At 46.4% G+C, this 22179-nt stretch overlaps 1 protein-coding gene across 2 annotated transcripts in view; it reads right to left on the bottom strand.

The window, feature by feature from the left end:
* Nucleotides 1–357: 357 nt before the first annotated feature.
* Nucleotides 358–22179, bottom strand: part of LOC109574360 (group IID secretory phospholipase A2-like) — a 51232-nt gene continuing 29410 nt past the window's right edge. The window contains exons 2-4 of one of the 2 annotated variants that reach the window (XM_070777686.1): nucleotides 20828–20972; nucleotides 18991–19097; nucleotides 358–12728 (exon numbers count right to left, since the gene is read on the bottom strand). In XM_070777686.1, the coding sequence (XP_070633787.1) occupies nucleotides 12577–12728; nucleotides 18991–19097; nucleotides 20828–20972 (404 nt within the window). In that variant the 3' untranslated portion in view covers nucleotides 358–12576. The remainder of the gene's footprint in view (nucleotides 12729–18990; nucleotides 19098–20827; nucleotides 20973–22179) is intronic. The other variant, XM_070777684.1, reaches the window with a different exon arrangement.

The raw sequence follows: 22179 nt of genomic DNA, 5'->3' as shown, positions 1-22179 counted from the left end.
TTGCTTGAAGGTTCTTCTTGTTTTCAGACTTGGCCTGAGTCCCTGTGACCTTCCACAAGGTCACATTACCCTGGGAAGCAGCAGAGCCTGGGTGTTCAGAAGGAGGCTTGGGGGTTAGATGGCCCAGATGTGGATCCTGACCCCCACTTGTGTTTCCTCATCTGTTAAATGGGGTGAAGGAACATGAGACTGCCCAGGTATTGGAGTTCTTGTGGGAATTCTGAGATATGGGGCTTGTGCCTAGACAGCATATTAAAAAGCAGAGACATTACTTTCTCAACAAAGGTCTGTCTAGTCAAGGCTATGGTTTTTCTAGTAGTCATGTATGGATGTGAGAGTTGGACTACAAAGAAAGCTGAGTGCCAAAGAATTGATGCTTCTAAACTGTGGTGAAGGAGAAGACTCTTGAGAGTCCCTTGGACTGCAAGGAGATCCAGTGAGTCCATCCTAAAGGTGATCAATCCTGGGTGTTCATTGGAAGGACTGATGTTTAAGCTGAAACTCCAATACTTTGGCCACCTGATGCAGAGAGCTGACTCATCTGAAAAGACCCTGATGCTGGGAAAGATTGAGGGCAGGAGGAGAAGAGGACAACAGAGGATGAGATGGTTGGATGGCATCACTGACTCAATGGACACGGGTTTGGGTAGACCCCTGGAATTGGTGATGGGCAGGGAGGCCTGGTGTGCTGGGGTTCATGGAGTCACAAAGAGTCGGACATGACTGAGTGGCTGAACTGAACTGAACTGAACACAGTAAGTGTTCAGTAATGGTAGTTGATGTTGCTGTTATTAGTACTATCTTGTGGGAGGCAAAGACCACCTGTCCAAGAAATCTCAGAGGAACCCAGCAAATGATTGATTCAGCAGGCATTTTGTAAGCACCTACTATATGCCCCATCCCCGAGTCAGACCCACCACACTGTGTGGGGTGCAGACAAGAAGCAGTAAGATACATCCCCACCTGCTAGGAGATAGTGTCCCTGGAATGACCAGACACTTTTGAGCTGGTTGGATCCTGAGCTGTGTCACCCCGCAGTGGCCTGTCTGGTGGGTGGGGGTTGGATCCTTGCATTAATTTGCACAGGCTGATTTGTGTAGAAGTGGGCTGATCTGCCTGAAGAGTCGAGTTGGGGGGATGACCACAGACCCCAAGATATTTGTCTCATGGCTTTGGCCTGAGCACTGTGGACAGAGTCCTCAGGCACAGGCTCCAGGAAGCTCCAGGCCCAGGCTCTGGTCACTGAGGGGGCCCTGCAGGGCACAGGGAACAAAACGGTGCCAATTCCGTACAGGACAGGGCTGGGGGCATGCCCTGCCTCTGTGCAGAGCACAGAGTGGCTCTGACACTGGAAGGTAGGGAGACCCCACTGGGCATCCGCAGGCCCACAGCTTTGGGGTGCTGAGACCTCCAGGAACAGCAGCAGAGGTGGGGTAGGGGAGCAGAGCAGAAGACTGTGAGAGGCCTGGAACCCCTAAGTCTGCTCTGGAGACCCCCAGAAAGAACAGCAAGATTTCATGTTGTGAGGATTTAGAATGGAGCTGACTTATGTGGACCAGACAAGAGACCAGAGGCATTTCTGGCTGTTAGTATGATTCTCCCAGGGGCCCACAACCTCTTGAGACTGGGTGGAAGGGTACTCCCAAGAGATACACCATTAGCAGTGCTTTGCCTTTTTCGTTTTTAATTTTAATTTATTGCAGTATAGTTGCTTTACAATGTTGTGTTAGCTTCTACAGCACAGCAAAGTAAAGGAGCCACACACCATGTAGGTCCCTACCCTTGTGGACTTCCTTCCCACTCAGGTTACCCCAGAGCCTTAACTGGAGTTCACTGCACTATACACCATGTTCTCGTTAGTTATCTAGTTTCCGACATTGTTGCTCAGTTGCTAAGTCATGTCTGACTCGTTGTGACCTCACAGACTGTAGCCCGCCGGGCTCCTCTGTCCACGGCATTTCCCAGGCAAGAATATTGGAGTGGGTTGCCATTTCCTTCTCCAGGGGATCTTCCCATCCCGGGGATTGAACCCAACCCACATCTCCTGCATTGGCAGACAATTCTTTACCGATGAAATACCAGAATAGTACCGGTAGTACACATACCATTCACACAAGGTCTTTGATGGCACCATTTGTACCATGGGTATTATTTGTTCCATTTGCAGAAGGGGTTAGTGGAGCTCCATGGGGTCAAGTCACCTCCCAGGCAGGGCACTGACTAGACCCGGTCTCCTGTCTCAAGGCTGATTCTTTCCCAGTGGGCCTTCGACATGGGCCATCTGGACAATGGGTGGTGTTATGGGTTGAACTGTGTCCCCCCACTCCCACAAATGTATATACCCCAGTACCATGTTTGGAGATAGGGTCTTTAAAGAGGTACTTAAGTTAAAATGAGATCATTAGTGTGGGTCCTATTCTAACATGACTTGTGTCCTTTAAGAAGAGGAGATTGGGACACAGGCAGGTAGGTAGGAGACTGTTATCTGCAAGCCAATGACAAAGGCATCAGAAGGACCCAATCCTGCCTGAAATGGATCAGGACCCTCTGGTCTTTGTCCCCCCATGTCCTCTGCCTGACTTTTGTCTGTGGATAAACCTTAGCCAAAGAACAAATTTAATCAGAGAAGTGAGAACATGGAGAAACAAAGGAAAACTGTCCAAGAAGACCAAAGAATAATCATGGAGCCATTAAGCACAGTCAAGGACCTTTAGTTCCTCCTCCAGGACTATAGAGAATATCCTGAGCCATATCCTGTGAGATGTCTCCTAGATGCTGAAACCCCAACCAGGTGGTGGTTATAAAGTGGTGGTTTAGTCACTAAGTCATGTTCGACTCTTGCGACCCCATGGGCTGTAGCCTGCCAGGCTTCTCGGTCCATGGGATTCTCCAGGCAAGAACACTGGTTGCCATTGCCTTCTGTATGCAATTTCCTTCTACCTGGTGGAGAAGTTAACTGCCTGATGACCAGACTGTAGCCTGACAAAAGCTTCCACAGTTCCAAGAATTGGCCTCAGGGAAGTGGGAACAAACTGACCCTGGAACTGAAGACCAACTATACTTGAAACAATCAAGATGATGGTCAGACCACCGATGGCCAATTTCAAAATGACTGTGAGGGCTGACTGTGTTGTTTCTGTTATGTAGCCCCCTCCTCTGTCTGTAAAAGCTCTTGCCCCCTGATTGTCAGGGGCAGGGTATGCCTTTAGACAGGCATCTGCTTTCCCTGCAACCCCTCCTAGTTGCTGGCATCCAAAATAAACTTTTCTTTCCACCAGTCTTGCCTATTTATTGGCTTTTTTGGAGCAGCGAGCAGCTGGACCCCACATCTGGTTATTTACAGTACCTTGATATCTGACTTCCAGCTTCTAGAACTGTGAGAAAACAAAATTCTCTTGTTTAAGCCACCCACCCTGTGGTGCTTTGTTATGGCAGCCCGAGCAAACTAACACAGGTGTTAGGAGAGCCCAGACATGATAATGGATGCACAGGCAGGCTTCCTGGAGGTGAGCAGCCTCTAGTCATGACCTTCTTTCTTCTTCTTGGCCCCCTTCCTCTCCCCACAATGTCAACACGTGCCAAGTCAGCAGGAGAGACTGTTCTGAGGGGCTGTACTGATCCCCAGGGTGCTGCCTGTAGCCAGACCTTCCCTGACTCCCTGAGCCACATGGCTTCCCATCTTGCTGTCTCAGTTTCCACCTCCATAAAATGGAAATAATGTCCTTTGACGCCTCCCTCCTCCAGACTCAACTGCTTACAATTAGGAATTATTTGGCTAAATAGTCATTATACACTGTTCATGGGGTTGTCAAAGCAAGAATGCTGAAGTGGTTTGCCATTTCCTTCTCCAGTGGAGCACAACTTGTCAGAACTCTCCACCATGACCGATCCATCTTGGGTGGCCCTACACAGCATGGCTCATAGTTTCATTGAGTTAGACACAGTTGTGGTCCATGTGATCAATTTGATTAGTTTTCTGTGATTGTGGTTTTCATTCTGTCTCCTCTCCAAGGGCAATAAGGAGTTCATGATCTGAGCCACAGTCAGTTCCCAGTCTTGTTTTTGCTGACTGGATAGAGCTTCTCCATCTTTGGCTGCAAAGAATATAATCAATCTGATTTCAGTGTTGACCATCTGGTGATGTCCATGTGTAGAGTCTTCTCTTGTGTTTTTGGAAGAGGGTGTTTTCTATGACCAGTGCGTTCTCTTGGCAAAACTCTATTAGCCTTTGCCCTGCTCCATTCCATGCTCCAAGGCCAAATTTGCCCGTTACTCCAGGTGTTTCCTGACTTCCTGCTTTTGCATTCCAGTCCCCTATAATGAAAAGGACATCTTTTTTGGGTGTTAGTTCTAAAAGGTCTTGTAGGTCTTCATTGAACCGTTCAACTTCAGCTTCTTCAGCGTTACTGGTTGGGGCATAGGCTTGGATTACCGTGATATTGAATGGTTTGCCTTGGAAACGAACAGAGATCATTCTGTCGTTTTTGAGATTGCACCCAGGTACTGCATTTCAGACTCTTTTGTTGACCGCTATGGCTACTCCATTTCTTCCAAGGGATTCCTGCCCACAGTAGTAGATATAATGGTCATCTGAGTTAAATTCACCCATTCCAGTCTATTTTAGTTCACTGATTCCTAGAATGTTGACATTCACTCTTGCCATCTCCTGTTTGACAACTTCCAATTTGCCTTGTTCATGGACCTAACATTCCAGATTCCTATGCAATATGGCTCTTTACAGCACTGGACCTTGCGTACATCATCAGTTACATCCACAACTGTGTATTGTTTTTGCTTTGGCTCCATCCCTTCATTTTTTCTGGAGTTATTCCTCCACTTATATCCAGTAGCATATTGGGTACCTAATGACCAGGGGAGTTCATCTTTCAGTGGCCTATCTTTTTGCCTTTTCCTACTGTTCATGGGGTTCTCAAGGCAAGAATACTGAAGTGGTTTGCCATTCCCTTCTCCAGTGGACCACATTCTGTCAGACCTCTCCACCATGACCCATCCATCTTGGGTGGCCCCACACGGCATGGCTTTGTTTCACTGAGTTAAACAAGGCTGTGGTCCGTGTGATCAGATGGGCTAGTTTTCATGATTATGGTTTCAGTGTGTCTGCCCTCTGATGTCCCCTCGTAACACCTACCATCTTAATTATGTTTCTCTTACCTTGGACGTGGGGTATCTCTTCATGGCTGCTCCAGCAAAGGGCAGCCTCTGCTCCTTACCTTGGATGAGGGGTACCTCCTCATGGCCACCCCTCCTGACCTAGAACATGGAGTAGCTCCTCTCCCACTAGACCATTCAGATATGACCTAAATCAAATCCCTAACGATTATATAGTGAAAGTGAGAAATAGATTTAAGGGACTAGATATGATAGACAGAGTGCCTGATGAACTATCAATGGAGGTTCGTGACGTTGTACAGGAGACAGGGATCAAGACCATCCCCACGGAAAAGAAATGCAAAAAAGCAAAATGGTTCTCTGAGGAGGCCTTACAAATAGCTGGGAAAAGAAGAGAAGTGAAAAGCAAAGGAGAAAAGGAAAGATATTCCCATTTGAATGCAGAGTTCCAAAGAATAGCAAAGGAGATAAGAAAGCCTTCCTCAGCTATCAATACAAAGAAATAGAGGAAAACAACAGAATGGGAAAGACTAGAGATGTCTTCAAGAAAATTACAGATACCAAGGGAACATTTCATGCAAAGATGGGCTCAATAAAGGACAGAAATGGTATGGACCTAACAGAAGCAGAAGATATTAAGAGGAGGTGGCAACAATACACAGAAGAACTGTACAAAAAAGATGTAAACGACTCAGATAATCACAATGGTGTGATCACTCACCTAGAGCCAGACATCCTGGAATGTGAAGTCAAATGGGCCTTAGGAAACATCACTTCCTATGACAAAGCTAGTGGAGGTGATGGAATTCCAGTTGAGCTATTTCAAATCCTGAAAGATGATGCTGTGAAAGTTCTTCATTCAATATGCCAGCAAATTTGGAAACTTAGCAGTGGCCAGAGGACTGGAAAAGGTTCGTTTTCATTCCAATCCCAAAGAAAGGCAATGCCAAAGAATGCTCAAACTACCGCACAATTGCACTCATCTCACATGCTAGTAAAGTAATGCTCAAAATTCTCCAAGCCAGGCTTCAGCAATACATGAACGGTGATCTTCCAGATGTTCAAGCTGGTTTTTGAAAAGGCAGAGGAACCAGTGATCAAATTGCCAATATCCGCTGGATCATGGAAAAAGCAAGAGCGTTCCAGAAAAACATCTATTTCTGCTTCATTGACTATGCCAAAGCCTTTGACTGTGTGGATCACAAGAAACTGTGGAAAATTCTGAAAGAGATAGGAATACCAGACCATCTGACATGTCTCTAGAGAAACCTGTGTTCAGGTCAGGAAGCAACAGTTAGAACTGGACATGGAACGACGGACTGGTTCCAAATAGAAAACGGAGTACGTCAAGGCTGTATATTGTCACCCTGTTTATATAACTTATATGCAGAGTACATCACGAGAAACGCTGGGCTGGAAGAAGCACAAGCTGGAATCAAGATTGCTGGGAGAAATATCAATCACCTCAGATATGTAGATGACACCACCCTTATGGCAGAAATTGAAGAGGAACTAAAAAGCCTCTTGATGAAAATGAAAGAGGAGAGTGAAAAAGTGGGCTTAAAGCTCAATATTCAGAAAACCAAGATCATGGCATCTGGTCCCATCACTTCATGGCAAATAGATGGGGAAACAGTGGAAACAGTGTCAGACTTTATTTTTTGGTGCTCCAAAATCACTGCAGATGGTGATTGCAGCCAGGAAATTAAAAGACACTCCTTGGAAGGAAAGTTATGACCAATCTAGATAGCATATTGAAAAGCAGAGACACTACTTTGCCAACAAAGATCTGTCTAGTCAAGGCTATGGTTTTTCCAGTGGTCATGTATGAATATTAGAGTTAGACTGTGAAAAAAGCTGAGGGCCGAAGAATTGATGCTTTTGAACTGTGGTGTTGGACAAGACTCTTGAGAGTCCCTTGGACTGCAAGGAGATCCAACCAGTACATTCTAAAGGAAATCAGTCCTGGGTGTTCATTGGAAGGACTGATGTTACCACTGAAACTCCAATACTTTGACCACCTCATGCAAAGAATTGACTCATTGGAAAAGACACTAATGCTGGGAGGGATTGGGGGCAGGAGAAGAAGGGGACAACAGAGGATGAGATGGCTGGATGGCATCCCTGACTTGATGGACGTGAGTTTGCATAAACTTTGGGAGTTGGTGATGGACAGGGAGGCCTGGCGTGCTGCGATTCATGGGTGGCAAAGAGTCAGACATGATTGAGCGACTGAACTAAACTGAACTGAGCCATCTTGCTGGGGCTTCTCCTTTGTCCTTGGACGTGGCGTGTCTTTTTTTGGTGGGATCCAACATTCCCTTGTCGATTTTTGTTCAGCAGCTCATTGTAATTTTGGAGTTCTCACGAGAGAAGATGAGCAATCATCCTTGTACTTGCCATCTTGATCAAGAAGAGACAGAGCCAGAGCAAAAGCAACACCCAGCTGTGGACCTGACTGGTGGTGGAAGTAAAGTCCGACGCTGTGAAGAGCAATGTTGCACAGGAACCTGCAATGTCAGGTCCATGGTTCAAAGTAAATCAGAAGTGGTCAAACAGGAGATGGCAAGAGTGAACATCAACATTCTAGGAATCAGTGAACTAAAATGCACTGGAATGGGTGAATTTAACTCAGATGACCATTATATCTACTACTGTGGGCAAGAATCCTTTAGAAGAAATGGAGTAGCCATCATAGTCAATAAAAGAGTCTGAAATGCAGTACTTGGATGCAATCTCAAAAATGACAGAATGATCTCTGTTCGTTTCCAAGGCAAACCATTCAATATCATGGTAATCCAAGTCTCTGACCCAACCAGTAATGCTGAAGAAGCTGAAATTGAATGGTTCTATGAAGACCTACAGAACCTTCTAGAACTAACACCCAAAAAAGATGTCCTTTTCTTTATAGGAGACTGGAATGCAAAAGTAGGAAGTCAACAGATACCTGGAGTAACAGGCAAATTTGGCCTTGGAGTACAATATGAAGCAGGTCAAAGGCTAAGAGTATTTTGCCAAGAGAATGCACTGTTCATAGCAAACACCCTCTTCCAACAACACAAGAGAAGACTCTACACGTGGACATCACCAGATGGTCAATGCCGAAATCAGATTGATTATATTCTTTGTAGTCTAAGAGAAGAAGAAGAAGGAGAAGTTCTATAGGAGAAGTTTTATACAGTCAGCAAAAATAAAATGGGAGTTGACTGTGGCTATCATCATGAACTCCTTATTGCTAGATTCAGACTTAAATTGAAGAAAGTAGGGAAAACCACTAAACCATTCAGGTATGCTGCTGCTGCTGCTGCTGCTGCTGCTGCTAAGTCGCTTCAATCATGTCCGACTCTGTGTGACCCCACAGACAGCAGCCCACCAGGCTCCCCCGTCCCTGGGATTCTCCAGGCAAGAACACTGGAGTGGGTTGCCATTACCTTCTCCAATGCATGAAAGTGAAAAGTCAAAGTGAAGTCGCTCAGTCGTGTCCGACACTTAGCGACCTCATGGACTGCAGCCTACCAGGCTCCTCCGTCCATGGGATTTTCCAGGCAAGAGTACTGGAGTGAGGTGCCAAAATCAACTCCCTTACAAGTATATAGTGGAAGTGAGAAATGGATTCAAGGGATTATATCTGATAGACAGAGTGCCTGATGAACTATGGACAGAGGTTTGTGATGTTGTACAAAGAGTAGCAAGGAGAGATAAGAAAGCCATCCTCAGCGATCAATTCAAAGAAATAGAGGAAAACACTAGAATGGGAAAGACTAGAGATCTCTTCAAGAAAATTAAAGATACCAAGGGAGCTTTTCATGTAAAGATGGGCACAATAAAGGACAGAAATTGTATAGACCAAACAGAAGCAGAAGATATTAAGAGGAGGTGGCAACAATACACAGAAAACTACACAAAAAAGATCTTCATGGCCCAGATAATCATGATGATGTGATCACTCATATAGAGCCAGATATCTTGGAATGTGAAGTCAAGTGGGCCTTAGAAAGCATCACTATGAACAAAGTTAGTGGAGGTGATGAAATTCCAGTTGAGCTATTTCAAATCCTAGAAGATGATGCTGTGAAAGCGCTGCACTCAATATGCCAGCAAATTTGGAAAACTCAGCAGTGGCCACAGGACTGGAAAAGGTCAGTTTTCATTCCAGTCCCCAAAGAAAGGCAATGCCAAAGAATGTTGAAACTATCGCACAATTGCACTCATTTCACACACTAGCAAAGTAATGCTCAAAATTCTGCAAGCCAGGCTTCAATAGTATGTGAACCATGAGCTTCCAGATGTTCAAGCTGGATTGAGAAAAGGCAGAGGAACCAGAGATCAAATTGCCAACATTCACTGGATCATTGAAAAAGCAAGTGAGTTTTAGAAAAAGCATCTACTTCTGCTTTATTGACTATGCCAAAGCCTTTGACTGTGTGGATCACAACAAACTGTGGAACTTCTTCAAGAGATGGGAATACCAGACAGCCTTACTTGCCTCCTGAGAAATCTGTATGCAGGTCAAGCAGCAACAGTTAGAACTGGACATGGAACAACAGACTGGTTCCAAATAGAAAAAGGAGTACATCAAGGCTGTATATGGTCACCCTGCTATTTTAACTTCTATGCAGAGTACATCATGCGAAACACTGGGCTGGATGAAGCACAAGCTGGAATCAAGATTGCCGGGAGAAATATTAATAACATTAGATATGCAGATGACACCACCCTTATGGCAGAAAGCGAAGAACTTAAGAACCTCATGATGAAAGTGAAAGAGGCGAGTGAAAAAGTTGGCTTAAAGCTCAACATTCAGAAAACTAAGATCACGCCATCAGGTCCCAGCACTTCATGGCAAATATAGGGAAACAACGGAAACCATGACAGACTATTTTTTTGGGCCAAAATCACTGCAGATGGTGACTGCAGCCATGAAATTAAAAGACACTTACTCCTTGGAAGAAAAGTTATGACCAACCAAGACAGTATATTAAAAAGCAGAGACGTTAGTTTGCCAACAAAGTATGGTTGACAGAGCTATGTCTAGTGACTAGCTAGTCAAAGTTATGGTTTTTCCAGTGGTCATGTACGGATGTGAGAGTTGAACTATACACAAAGCTGAGCGCCGAAGAACTGATGCTTTTGAACTGTGATGTTAGAGAAGACTCTTGAGAGTGCCTTGGACTGCAAGGAAATCCAACCAGTCCATCCTAAAGAAAATCAGTCCTGAATATTCATTGGAAGGACTGATGCTGAAGCTGAAACTCCAATACTTTGACCACCTGATGTGAAGAACTGACACATTGGAAAAGACCCTGATGCTGGGAAAGATTGAAGGTGGGAAGAGAAGGGGATAAAAGAGGATGAGATGGTTGGATGGCATCACTGACTCATCAATGGACATGAGTTTGAGTAAGCTCTTGGAGTTGGTGATGGACAGGGAGGCTGACGAGCCCCACCATGGGGTCGTAAAGAGTTGGAAACTACTGGGTGATTGGACTGAACTGCTCAGGTTTTGGGATCTTAGTTCCCCAAACAGGGATCGAACCTGGGCCCTTGGCAGAGAAGGTGCAGAGTTCTAGCCACTGGACTGCCAATAAAGACCTTGGAATCTGAACCTGGCACCCATAGTTCTAAGCCTCTACTGTGCTCTCCGGCATGAGCCTCTGAGCTTCACGCAGATGGGAAACCACTCGGTCAGCTCTTTCACAGATGTGTGTCACAGCCCGGATGGTGTGGGTGGCTCCAGGTGCCCCGGCCATGTAGCTAATCCTTTATGAATGACAGGTGGGACTTCTTGTAAGAATATATTCACCATCTATCCATTCATCCAATGAAGGCAGATTCCCTAACTGCCAAGCCTGGGATGAGAATTCTTGGGCAAGGGAATGATTTATTGAGGAAGTTCCTTAGGGAGAAACCTGTAGGAGAAAGAGGAAGACAGGGCAGTCCAGGGCATGGATCCAGACATCTAGGCTGATCCAGGAGGAGCCCTGGGCATGCCATGTATGACCCAGGTGGCCTTGTATCAAGCGGGGAGAGGGCGGTTATGCCCTCCACGGTATCATTCTCCCAACTCACTGGTTAGAGGTGGGCGAGGAGGGGTGGGTGATGAGCAGGGTGGCACCCAGCAGCCTGGGGCCAATCCTCAAGAGAAGGAAGCTGAAGTGCGCACTTGGCAGCTGACCCCTGGGTTGGGGACCTGGGCCAAGAGGGGATCTGGGTGGGGCCTGAACACCACCTGCCCCCACCTCCATCTCTTCTCTGGGGGCTCTTTGATTCCAAACATTGACTGCACACCTATCACCTGGGGGAGCAGAGGAAGCAGAGATGAGAGTGAAGCAAACTCCACCCTCCCGGAGCTCCAGTCTGCTCAGAGCGGCCCAGACAATCACACACCACTCAAGCGGGAGCTCGGCAAGGTGAAGACCCGTAAAGTGCTGCGGGAACTTGAGGGTGGGACTGAGCCCTTGGAACTGGAGAGGAATCGGCCGGAGAAGACTTCTGTAGGAAGGGGTCCTTGGACCCCGAGGAGCCTCGGGTGGGCTTAGCTACCTGGGGGACAGCAAGCCAGCGGAGCATCACTGCAGAAGTCCAGGTTGAGCAAATGCCTGGCAGTCTAGAGGAAAGAGTGCCCAGAAGCCCCATGGCCTGCAGACCTGGAGTCCAGGGAGCTTGGTCTAGTCCTTGCCTCAAAAAGTATTTACTGAACCCCTCTGGGTTCGGGGTACTGCTTTGGGCACCAGAGTCCAAGAAAAGCATTAGCCAAGTCTGCGAGGGTCCCCAAGGCTCCAAGGGACAGGGACACAGTGCCAGGTAGTAACGGGTGCCAGACACCCTGCCTGCAGCCCCCCGCCCCGTCCTGGATGTGCAGAGCCTTGGGGTTGTGGTTTTGTTTTGTTTTGTTTTCATTTATTTCTTTATAATTGGAGGATAATTGTTTTATAATATTGTGTTGGTTTCTGCCACACATCAGCATGAATCAGCCATAAGTACACATGTGTCCTGTGATGACTGGAGGGGTGGGATGGAGCGGGAAGCAGGACTCGGGGCCTTGGGGTTTGAAGAAGCAGAGTCCCATGGACAGAAAGATCCATATCGCCCTTTACAGAGGCCACTCTGGCAGCTGCTTGGATGGTGTTTTAGGGGCAGGGGGAACCTGGAGGGGCCTGGTGAGTGGTCATGAAGGGAGAACCTGCCTGCCCCGCCCCCAGACCCTTCCCTCAGTACCCACTGCTTTGCTCCAAATACACACACCCGCTGTCGGCTCCCTGGCCTTGGTTTTTCCTAAGATCTCAATCCACCCTCGGAACAGACAGCCTGGGAGATTCAGAAGGTCCAAGAGGCAAGTGGTAGCTAGGGGTGAGGCCAAGCCCCTTCCTCTTCCAGGAGTGCTTTAAAGGCTCCAGGCAGAGGTCGGGGCTGTGGCCAGTGGTCCTGGGGGGCCTTCCCCAGAGCTCAAGATGCAGGGGGACAGGCTAGAGTCTCGCCCTCGCATCTGGACAGATGACGCAGGTGATTCTTGTAGGTGTTCAGGTTCCGCTGCAGGCAGAAGGCCAACGTCTTGTCACAGGCGCACAGCTGCTGCTCACACCAGCTCCCCTTGGTGGCTGCGAGGGAGTGAAGGAGGGCACTTAAGCGGTCTGCCCCTTCCCGTGGTAGGGTGGGTCGTCGCCCCTGGAGGGGAGCTGCTGAAGGCAGCTCAGCCCTCGTCCACCCTTTGGTGCCCTTCCCGGGTCCTTGGACTCTGGCTCTGTGACCTTGGGCATGGGGTGTGACCTCCCTTTGTGCCATTGGTCCTTCGTTCATTCATCCGTTCAGTAAGCAACTGAGCACCTGTCCTTCGGGAGTCTTAGGAGGGAGAGGAGAACAGAATGGACACCTGAGTTCACACTCCCCTGGGGCGGGGCGGGGGTGGGCAAATGTCAGAGAAGCGTGTGGTCGTTGTTGTTCAGTGGCTCAGTCCTGTCTGACTCTTTGTGACCCCACGGATGGCAGCATGCCAGGCCTCCCTGCCCTTCACAGAAGTGAGTGCAACTGTGCTTACCCGGAAGTAAGGAACAAGGCAGGGGCTCTGAGCTGGTGACTGATGGGACTGACTGAGTGTCAAAAGCCATTTGAGCTGAGATCAGAAGAGTGAGCTGTTGCTCCTACTCTGGAAAGCCAGGGTGGAGGAGACGGATTGTTCCTAGCAGAAGGAACATCATGTGCCAAGACCTTGAGGAAAGACGGACCATGGTGCTTCAGTTTCACCATCTGTCAAATGGGGATAAGAGAGCCGGACCTACTGCTTAGCATGGGGAACTCTGCTCAATATTTTGTAATAATCTATAAGGGATAAGAATCTGAAAAAGAATATGTATACCCACACACACACACACACATATATTCAGATTAAAATAAGAAGGCAAAGCCTTTAGCACATAGTAAGTGGTCAATAAATGTTGGCCATTTCAGTTGTTGCCACTAAGTTGTCAGTTGACAGGGAGCTGGTGATCCCATTCAGCTTCCAGCCCCGGGACTTGCTGCCTTTTTCTGTGTGTGGACCCTGGGGCTTGGTGACCTGAGTTACAACCCAGGCTACTCATTTGTAGCTGTGTGACCCTAAGGAAACAGGTCACTCTAGTTTCAGTTCTCTTGTCAGTAAAATGGAGATCAGGGCTTCCCAGGTGGCTCAGAATTTGCCTGCCAAGCAAGACACATGGGTTCAAGTATTGGGTCAGGAAAATCCTCTGAGGAAGGAAACGGCAACACACTCCAGTATTTTTGCCTGGCAATTCCCATGGACAGAGGTGATGGGCTGGTCACACTTCATGGGGTTGCGAAGAGTAAGATGTGACTTAGTGACCAACAACAACAACAAGAAAATGATCACCAGAGTGGTGCTGCCTCCTATCTGGGCTGCTCTAAGAACCCAGGAAGATGAAAAAATGAACAGTATCCTCAGTAACTCAATGAAACTAAGCCATGCCGTGTGGGGCCACCCAAGATGGACAGGTCATGGTGGAGAGGTCTGACAGAATGTGGTCCCTGGAGAAGGAAATGGAAAACCACTTCAGTATTCTTGCCTTGAGAACCCCATGAACAGTATGAAAAGGCAAAAAGATAGGACACTTAAAGATGAACTCCCCAGGTCAGTAGGTGCCCAATATGCTACTGGAGATCAATGGAGAAATAACTCCAGAAAGAATGAAGGGATGGAGCCAAAGCAAAACAAAACAAAACAAAACAAAAAAAAACACCCATTTGTGGATGGGACTGGTGATAGAAGCAAGATTTGATGCTATAAAGAGCAATATTGCACAGGAACCTGAAATGTTAGGTCCATGAATCAAGGCAAATTGGAAGTGGTCAAACAGGAGATGGCAAGAGTGAACATTGACATTCTAGGAATCAGCGAACTAAAATGGACTGGAATGGGTGAATTTAACTCAGATGACAATTATGTCTACTACTATGGGCAAGAATCCCTTAGAAGAAATGGAGTAGCCATCATAGTCAACAAAAGAGTCCGAAATGCAGTACTTGGATGCAGTCTCAAAAATGACAGAATGATCTCTCTTTGTTTCTAAGGGAAACCATTCAATATCATGGTAATCCAAGTCTATGCCCCAACCAGTAAAAATGAAGACGCCAAAGTTGAACGGTTCTATGAAGACCTACAAGACCTTCTAGAACTAGCAGTGAAAAAAGATGTCCTTTTCATTAAAGGGATTGGAACGCAAAAGTAGGAAGTCAAGAAACACCTGGAGTAACAGGCAAATTTGGCCTTGGAGTACAGAATGAAGCAGGGCAAAGGCTAATAGAGTTCTGCCAAGAGAACACACTGGTCACAGCAAAACCCTCTTCCAACAACACAAGAGAAGACTTTACACATGGACATCACCAGATGGTCAACACTGAAATCAGATTGATTATATTCTTTGCAGCCAAAGATGGAGAAGCTCTATACAGTCAGCAAAAACAAGACTGGGAGCTGACTGTGGCTCAGATCATGAACTTCTTATTGCCAAATTCAGACTTAAATTGAAGAAAGTGGAGAGAACCACTAGACCATTCAGGTATGACCTTAATCAAATCCCTTATGGCTGTATAGTAAAAGTGAGAAATAGATTTAAGGGACTAGATCTGATAGACAAAGTGCCTGATGAACTATGGATGGAGATTCGTGACACTGTACAGGAGGCAGGAATCAAGACCATTCCCAAGAAAAAGAAATGCAAAAAAAAGCAAAATGGCTGTCTGAAGAGGCCTTACAAATAGCTATGAAAAGAAGGGAAGCAAAAAGCAAAGGAGAAAATGCCGGGAGCCAGAACAGGAGTCCCCACCCATGACAAGGTCATGCGGGAGAGCTTTGATGGGCAAGGTGAGTCAGAGCTCGAGGCCACCCCCCACCCCCCACCCCCATCTGCCTGAGCATCTACCCCAAAACCAGAATCTGTCTGTTTTACTATTTCACAACTTTCACCAACTCTTCTGACATTAATGGGGGGCTATCCCCAACCACTTTTCTCTGAAGAAAATTAACTTAGAGCTCTAATTAATAATTCTCCTGGGCATAATAGGAGTGTTTCAATTCAAACCCCTCTGATGACTTTCTAGCTTGCCTGACAGGTTTGTTCGGACTCCTGCAGCTACACATGTGATTATTCACAGCCTCCCAACCACGAGAGGCACGGGAAGCTTAAGATATTCTAACAATGCAGAGCTTCTCAGAGAGTTAAAATTGTTAGAATAGAACTAGTAGAGGATTTCTTTGTTGAGCTAATGCTTGCTGCCAAGTTTCCCTATCCCTTACCTACTGTGTCCCTAGGAGTGTATTAATATAGTTGGTGTATAGAAATGTAAGTAGTAGCTTTAATGTTTGTAACCTTGGACCCTTGAGTTAATTCTTTTCTTGTTATAGCCCACCACACTTTTGCCCTATAGGAATGCAACTTTATCTAATGCTTTCAGAGGGTGGCGCCTGACTTTAGAATAATCACCTTTAGAGAAAAAAAAGTTTTCTGAAGAAAGGGTCATAAAATGTTAACAGGCCTCCTGGCCAGAAGATGATGTAAATCACCTAAAGCTTTTGCATATAATAAGTTTTCAGAAAGAAAGCCTGGCTTCAATAAGGATCAAGGACTGCTGACCTTGCAAGACTCTACCCACCATCCCCCCTCCCTCCCCCCCATTATCCTCTATGCACAACTTAAGGTATAAAAACTACTTTGGAAAATAAAGTGTGGGCCTTGCTCACCGAAGCTTGGTCTCCCCGTGTCATTGTTTCTCTTTCCTTTTCCTTTTCAGGCTGATATTCCGTGGAGCGCAGGGGCCCTCTGCATTCACTTTCCTGACTGGGCTTCTAAGACCCACTCGAGAAGGTGCCTAAGGTGGAGCACCTTCTGCGATTCGAGAGGGCGCCTGCAGCCTACGTGAACAGAGCAAGTCCCGTGCTGGGGCTTTATTGACTTTCTGTGTAAACCAAAGAATATCAGCCTCTTTTCTCTCCTCTATTTTCTTAACTGCAAAATTCTTTCCTTATCTCTTTCTCTACTTCTATCCTTTTCGCCAACGCTGTCCTCCCGAGGGAATCCCTGGATCCAGCCTGGGCTGGACCCTGGCAAGAAAAGGAAAGATAAACCCATTTGAATGCAGAGTTCCAAAGAATAGCAAGGAGAGATAAGAAAGCCTTCCTCAGGCAATCAACGCAGAGAAATAGAGGAAAACAATAGAATGAGAAAGACTAGAGACCTCTTCAAGAAAATTAGAGATACCAAGGGAACCTTTCATGCAAAGATGGGCTCAATAAAGGACAGAAATGGTAGGGACCTAAAAGAAGCAGAAGATATTAAGAAGAGGTGGCAAGAATACACAGAAGAACTGTACAAAAAAGATCTTCACGACCCAGATAATCACGATGGTGTGATCATTCACCTAGAGCCAGACATCCTGGAATGTGAAGTCAAATGGGCCTTAGGAAGCATCACTATGAACAAAGCTAGTGGAGGTGATGGAAATCCAGTTAAGCTATTTCAAATTCTGAAAGATGATGCTATGAAAATGCTTCCCTCAATATACCAGCAAATTTGGGAAACACAGCAGTGGCCCCAGGACTGGAAAAGGTCACTTTTCATTCCAATCTCAAACAAAGGCAATGCCAAAGAATGCTCAAACTACCACACAATTGCACTCATCTCACATGCTAGTAAAGTAATGCTCAAAATTCTCCAAGCCAGGCTTCAGCAATACATGAACCGTGAACTTCCAGATGTTCAAGCTGGTTTTCAAAAAGGCAGAGGAACCAGCAATCAAATTGCTAACATCTGCTGGATCATCAAAAAAGCAAGAGAATGCCAAAAAAAAATCTATTTCTGCTTTATTGACTATGACAAAGACTTTGATTGCGTGGACCATAATAAACTGTGGAAATTCTGAAAGAGATGGGAATGCCACGCCACTTGACCTGCCTCTTGAGAAACCTATATGCAGGTCAGGAAGCAAGAGTTAGAACTGGACATGAACAATGGACTGGTTCCAAATAGGAAAAGCAGTATGTCAAGGCTGTATATTGTCACCCTGCTTATTTAACTTCTATGCAGAGTACATCATGAGAAACGCTGGGCGGGAGGAAGCACAAGCTGGAATCAAGATTGCTGGGAGAATTATCAATAACCTCAGATATGCAGATGGTACCACCCTTATGGCAGAAAGTGAAGGAGAACTAAAGAGCCTCTTGATGAAGGTGAAAGAGGAGAGTGAAAAAGTTGGCTTAAAGCTCAGCTATCAGAAAACTAAAATCATGGCATCCAGTCCCATCACTTCATGGGAAATAGATGGGGAAACAGTGGAAACAGTGGTTGACTTAATTTTTCTGGGCTCCCAAATCACTGCAGATGGTGATTGCAGCCATGAAATTAAAAGATGCTTACTCCTTGGAATAAAAGTTATGACCAACCTAGACAACATATTGAAAACCAGAGACATTACTTTGCCAACAAAGGTCCATCTAGTCAAGGCTACGGTTTTTCCAGTGGTCATGTATGGATGTGAGAGTTGGACTATAAAGAAAGCTGAGCACAGAAGACTTGATGCTTTTGAACTGTGGTGTTGGAGAAGACTCTTGAGAGTCCCTTGGACTGCCAGGAGATCCAACTAGTCCATCCTAAAGGAAATCAGTCCGAATATTCATTGGAAGGACTGATGCTGAAGCTGAAACTCCAAACCGTGGCCACCTGATGTGAAGAACTTACTCATTGAAAAGACCCTGATGCTGGGAAAGATTGAAGGCAGGAGGAGAAGGGGATGACAGAGGATGAGATGGTTGGATGGCATCACCCACTCAATGGACTTGAGTTTGAGTAAACTCCAGGAGTTGGTGATGGACAGCGAGGCCAGGTGTGCTGCGGTTCATGGGGTCACAAAGAGTCAGACATGACTGAGTGACTGAACTGAAGTGAACCTTGGTAGCCTGAGTAATATTCAAGCATGCATCTGCAAGGCACCTTATGTCTCCTCCTATTTTAGTTTTTGAATTAACTTTATGGAGTAGAATGCTGTTATCATCCTGAGTTTCCAGAGGAGGATCCTGAGGTTCAGAGAAGTTAAGCAAAGTGTTCAAGGTCACACAGCTGGTCGGTGGTGGGTCTGGGATCTAAGCTGAGGTCTGGCAGCCTTCCAGATCCTAAAGGGGTCAAAGTCCCTATGGGACCTCTCCGTACTTCTACCCCTATTGCTGCCTCTCCTTCACAGCCCAGATATTGAACTGGATATATGAGAAAAACAGAGAGGCTGAGCAGCTTGTGCTTTGTCACACAGCATACGAAAGCAATGTGTGCGGTAACTCCTTTGCTCAGCCTCCTACTCCAACCCTGAGGCCCAGGCACTCACAACACTGGACTTTCCCCTGGAAAAAGGTGTAGTCATAGTGGTCGTAGTGGTAGTCACAGTTGTGGGGTGTCAGGTAACCGTAGCAGCAGTTGTGGTCATAGCAGCACCTGGCAGGAGAGGACAGGAGGTAGGTGAGTCCTTGGCTGACTTGAGTCTCATGTTGCCCCTGCCCCAGAGCAGAAACTGCGTGTCCACCTGGAAGTCAAGGCCTGCAGGGTCTAGTCTTCTTTCTAGCTAAAACTTCTCGAGTGCTTCCTGTGTACCAGGTGGTGGTTTAGTCTCTAAGGCGTCTCTGACTCTTGTGACCCCATGGACTGTAGCCCGCCAGGCTCCTCTGTCCGTATGATTCTCCAGGCAAGAATACTGGAGTGGGTTGCCATTTCCTTCTCCAGGGGCTCTTCCTGAACCAGGAATCGAACCCGGGTCTCCAGCATTGCAGGAAAGAAGATTCCCTCCTGTGTACCAGGCAACTGCTCTACCTAGGAATTCTCTCTTAATCCTTTTGGCCGCTCTGTCATAGAGGTACTAGCATTATCCCCATTGCACAAATGAGGAAACTGAGGCTCTGGGAGGTCAGGCCACATGCCCAGGATCATACAAGCTGTATGTGGTGGGTGAGGGTGCTGGCCTCGGGCCTGGCTGGCTCTCATCCCTCCTCTGGTAGATCCCTGCGTTGCTGTGAAAACCAATGAGATTGTGGCAAAATAAAGTGGGACTTTTTTAAAAACAATGTTCAACGGCAATGGGAAGTGTTTGTGGCTCTTCTAACTAGTTTGGGGTTGAGGGTGCAAGGCAGACTTCAGAAAGTCTGGGGAACCCTCCAGAAGGGCTGGGGCTGGATTGAAGCTTAGCAGAGTTCCTAGCAGGGAAAAACATGAGAACATTCAGGTAAGACCTAAATCAAATCCCTTGTGATTATACAGTGGAGGTGATTAATAGATTCAAGGGATTAGATCTGATAGACAGAGTGTCTTGAAGAAAGCTATGGACTGAGGTTTGGAACATCATACAGGAGGTGGTAACCAAAATCATCCCAAAGAAAAAAATACGTAAGAAAGTAAAATAGTTGTCTGAGGATACCTTAGGAATAGCTGAGAAAAGCAGAAAAGCGAAAGGCAAAACACAAAGGGAAAGATATTTCCAAATCAATGCAGAGTTCCAGAGAAGAGCACAGAGAGATAAGAAAGCCTTCCTCAGTGAACAGTGCAAAGAAATAGAGGAAAACAGTACATTGGGAAGGACTAGAGATCTTGCCAACAAAATTGGAGACACCATGGGAATATTTCATGCAAAAATGGGCACAATAAAGGACAGAAATGGTATGGACCTAACAGAAGTGAAAGAGATTAAGAAGACGTGGCAAGAATACACAGAAGAACTATACAAAAAAGGACTTAATAACATGGATAACCACCATAGTGTGGTCACTGACCTACAGCCGGACATCCTGCTGTGTGACGTCAAGTAGGCCTTAGGAAGCTTTACTAGAAACAAAGCTATTGGAAGTGATGGAATTCCAGGTAAGCTCTTTCAAACCCTAAAAGATGATGCTGTAAAAGTACTACACTCAATAAGGCAGGGAAATTTGGAAAACAGCAGTAGCCACAGGACTGAAAAAGTCAGGTTTCGTTCTGATCCCAAGGAAAGGCAATGCCAAAGAATGTTCAAACTACTGCACAATTGTGCTCGCTTCACATGCTAGCAAGGTAATGCTCAAACTCCTTCAGGCTAGGCTTCAACAGCACATGGCACCAAATGAATAAATGGATGGAGAAGAAGCAAGAGGGGAAAAGGGAGGGTCCCTGGGGAGAGGCAGAGCACGATTGGGAGGCATTACCAGTCTGTGGCATCTCTGGGTTGGCCTTGGCCACCAATTCCGCAGTAACAGCCATAGGATGAATAGAAGAAGATGGGGATCTTCCCCGTCACTTGTCTGACCATCTCGTTCAGGTCCAGTATGTCGGCCTCGGCTGGAGCCACACCTGCCAAGGAGCCCAGCCACAAGGAGAGGACGTGAGTCTCAGGGGAGTCCAGGGGCTGCAGGCCTGGCACCTCTGCTCTGCCTGGGCCAAACCAATGACCTTGGATAATAAAGTAACAACAAACACTACGGTATTGGAAATATAATGACAGTTGGTAACTGATTACCAGGGATCTTTTCATGTGGAGACCTACTGACTTCTTCCTTTCCATGAGAGACTCTTTTTTTTTTTTTTTAATCCTTTTATTTTGGTTTATTCTCGATGTAGAGGAAAGTTGCCAAGATCATATAAAGAGATCTCATACACCTCCCCATTCAGTTTCCTCTCATCATGGTATATGTATGAAAACTAAGAAGCCAGTACTGGAACCATAAATGCTGTTTTTAATCTCCATTTTAGGGATGAACACACTGAGGCTCAGTAACTTGTTCCAGGTCATGGTAGCTGGTAAACAGAGGAGCAGGATTAAAGCCCAGGGCAGTCTGGTTCTGCTCTGTCTCTGGGTCACATTCTGTAGTAGGAAGACACTCCCCCCACCACCCCCGACTCCCACCACAGCCCACAGGGAATCCACACATTAAACAGTATGTGTGGGGGCTTCCCTGGTGGCTCAGTGGTAAAGAATCCACCTGCCAGTGCAGGAGACACGGGTTCAATCCCTGGTCCAGGAAGAGCCCACGTGCTGAGGAGCAGCTAAGCCCGTGCGCCACAGCTGTCGTGCCTGGGAGCCACAACTACAGAGCCCACGTGCTGCAGTTACTGAAACCTACGCCCCCTAGAACCTTCCTTCCACAACAAGAGAACCCCCCGTGCTGAGAAGCCCACACACCGCTACTAGAGAGAAACCTCACCCAGCAACAGAGACCCATCACTCCCAGAAATAAAATAAAATAAATAAAATCATTTTTTTAAAAAGCCTCTTTAAAAAACTATGCATGGCTCTTCTGGGAAGCAGCGTGATTTAGAAATCAATGTTTTTCATGAATATTTTACACTTCAGTCATAATATCTGCTGGTGAGAATTGATCATAAAGGAAATTCATTTTATTGGGAGAGAGGAATGCATTATATTGAGTTAGGAGAAATAAAATATGTTAATCCAGTGAGTTCAGGGAAGAATTTGGGAGAAACAGATGAGATGCGAAAGGGACTGGAATGTACCTGTGTGCAACCTCAGGAGATGACCAAGAACACAGATGGAGCCCAG

The sequence above is a fragment of the Bos indicus genome, chromosome 2, assembly GCF_029378745.1.
Source record: "Bos indicus isolate NIAB-ARS_2022 breed Sahiwal x Tharparkar chromosome 2, NIAB-ARS_B.indTharparkar_mat_pri_1.0, whole genome shotgun sequence".
NCBI classification, from domain to species: Eukaryota; Metazoa; Chordata; class Mammalia; order Artiodactyla; family Bovidae; genus Bos; species Bos indicus.
Note: the sequence above shows the minus strand (reverse complement) of the source record. Positions and strands in the feature narration are given on the sequence as shown.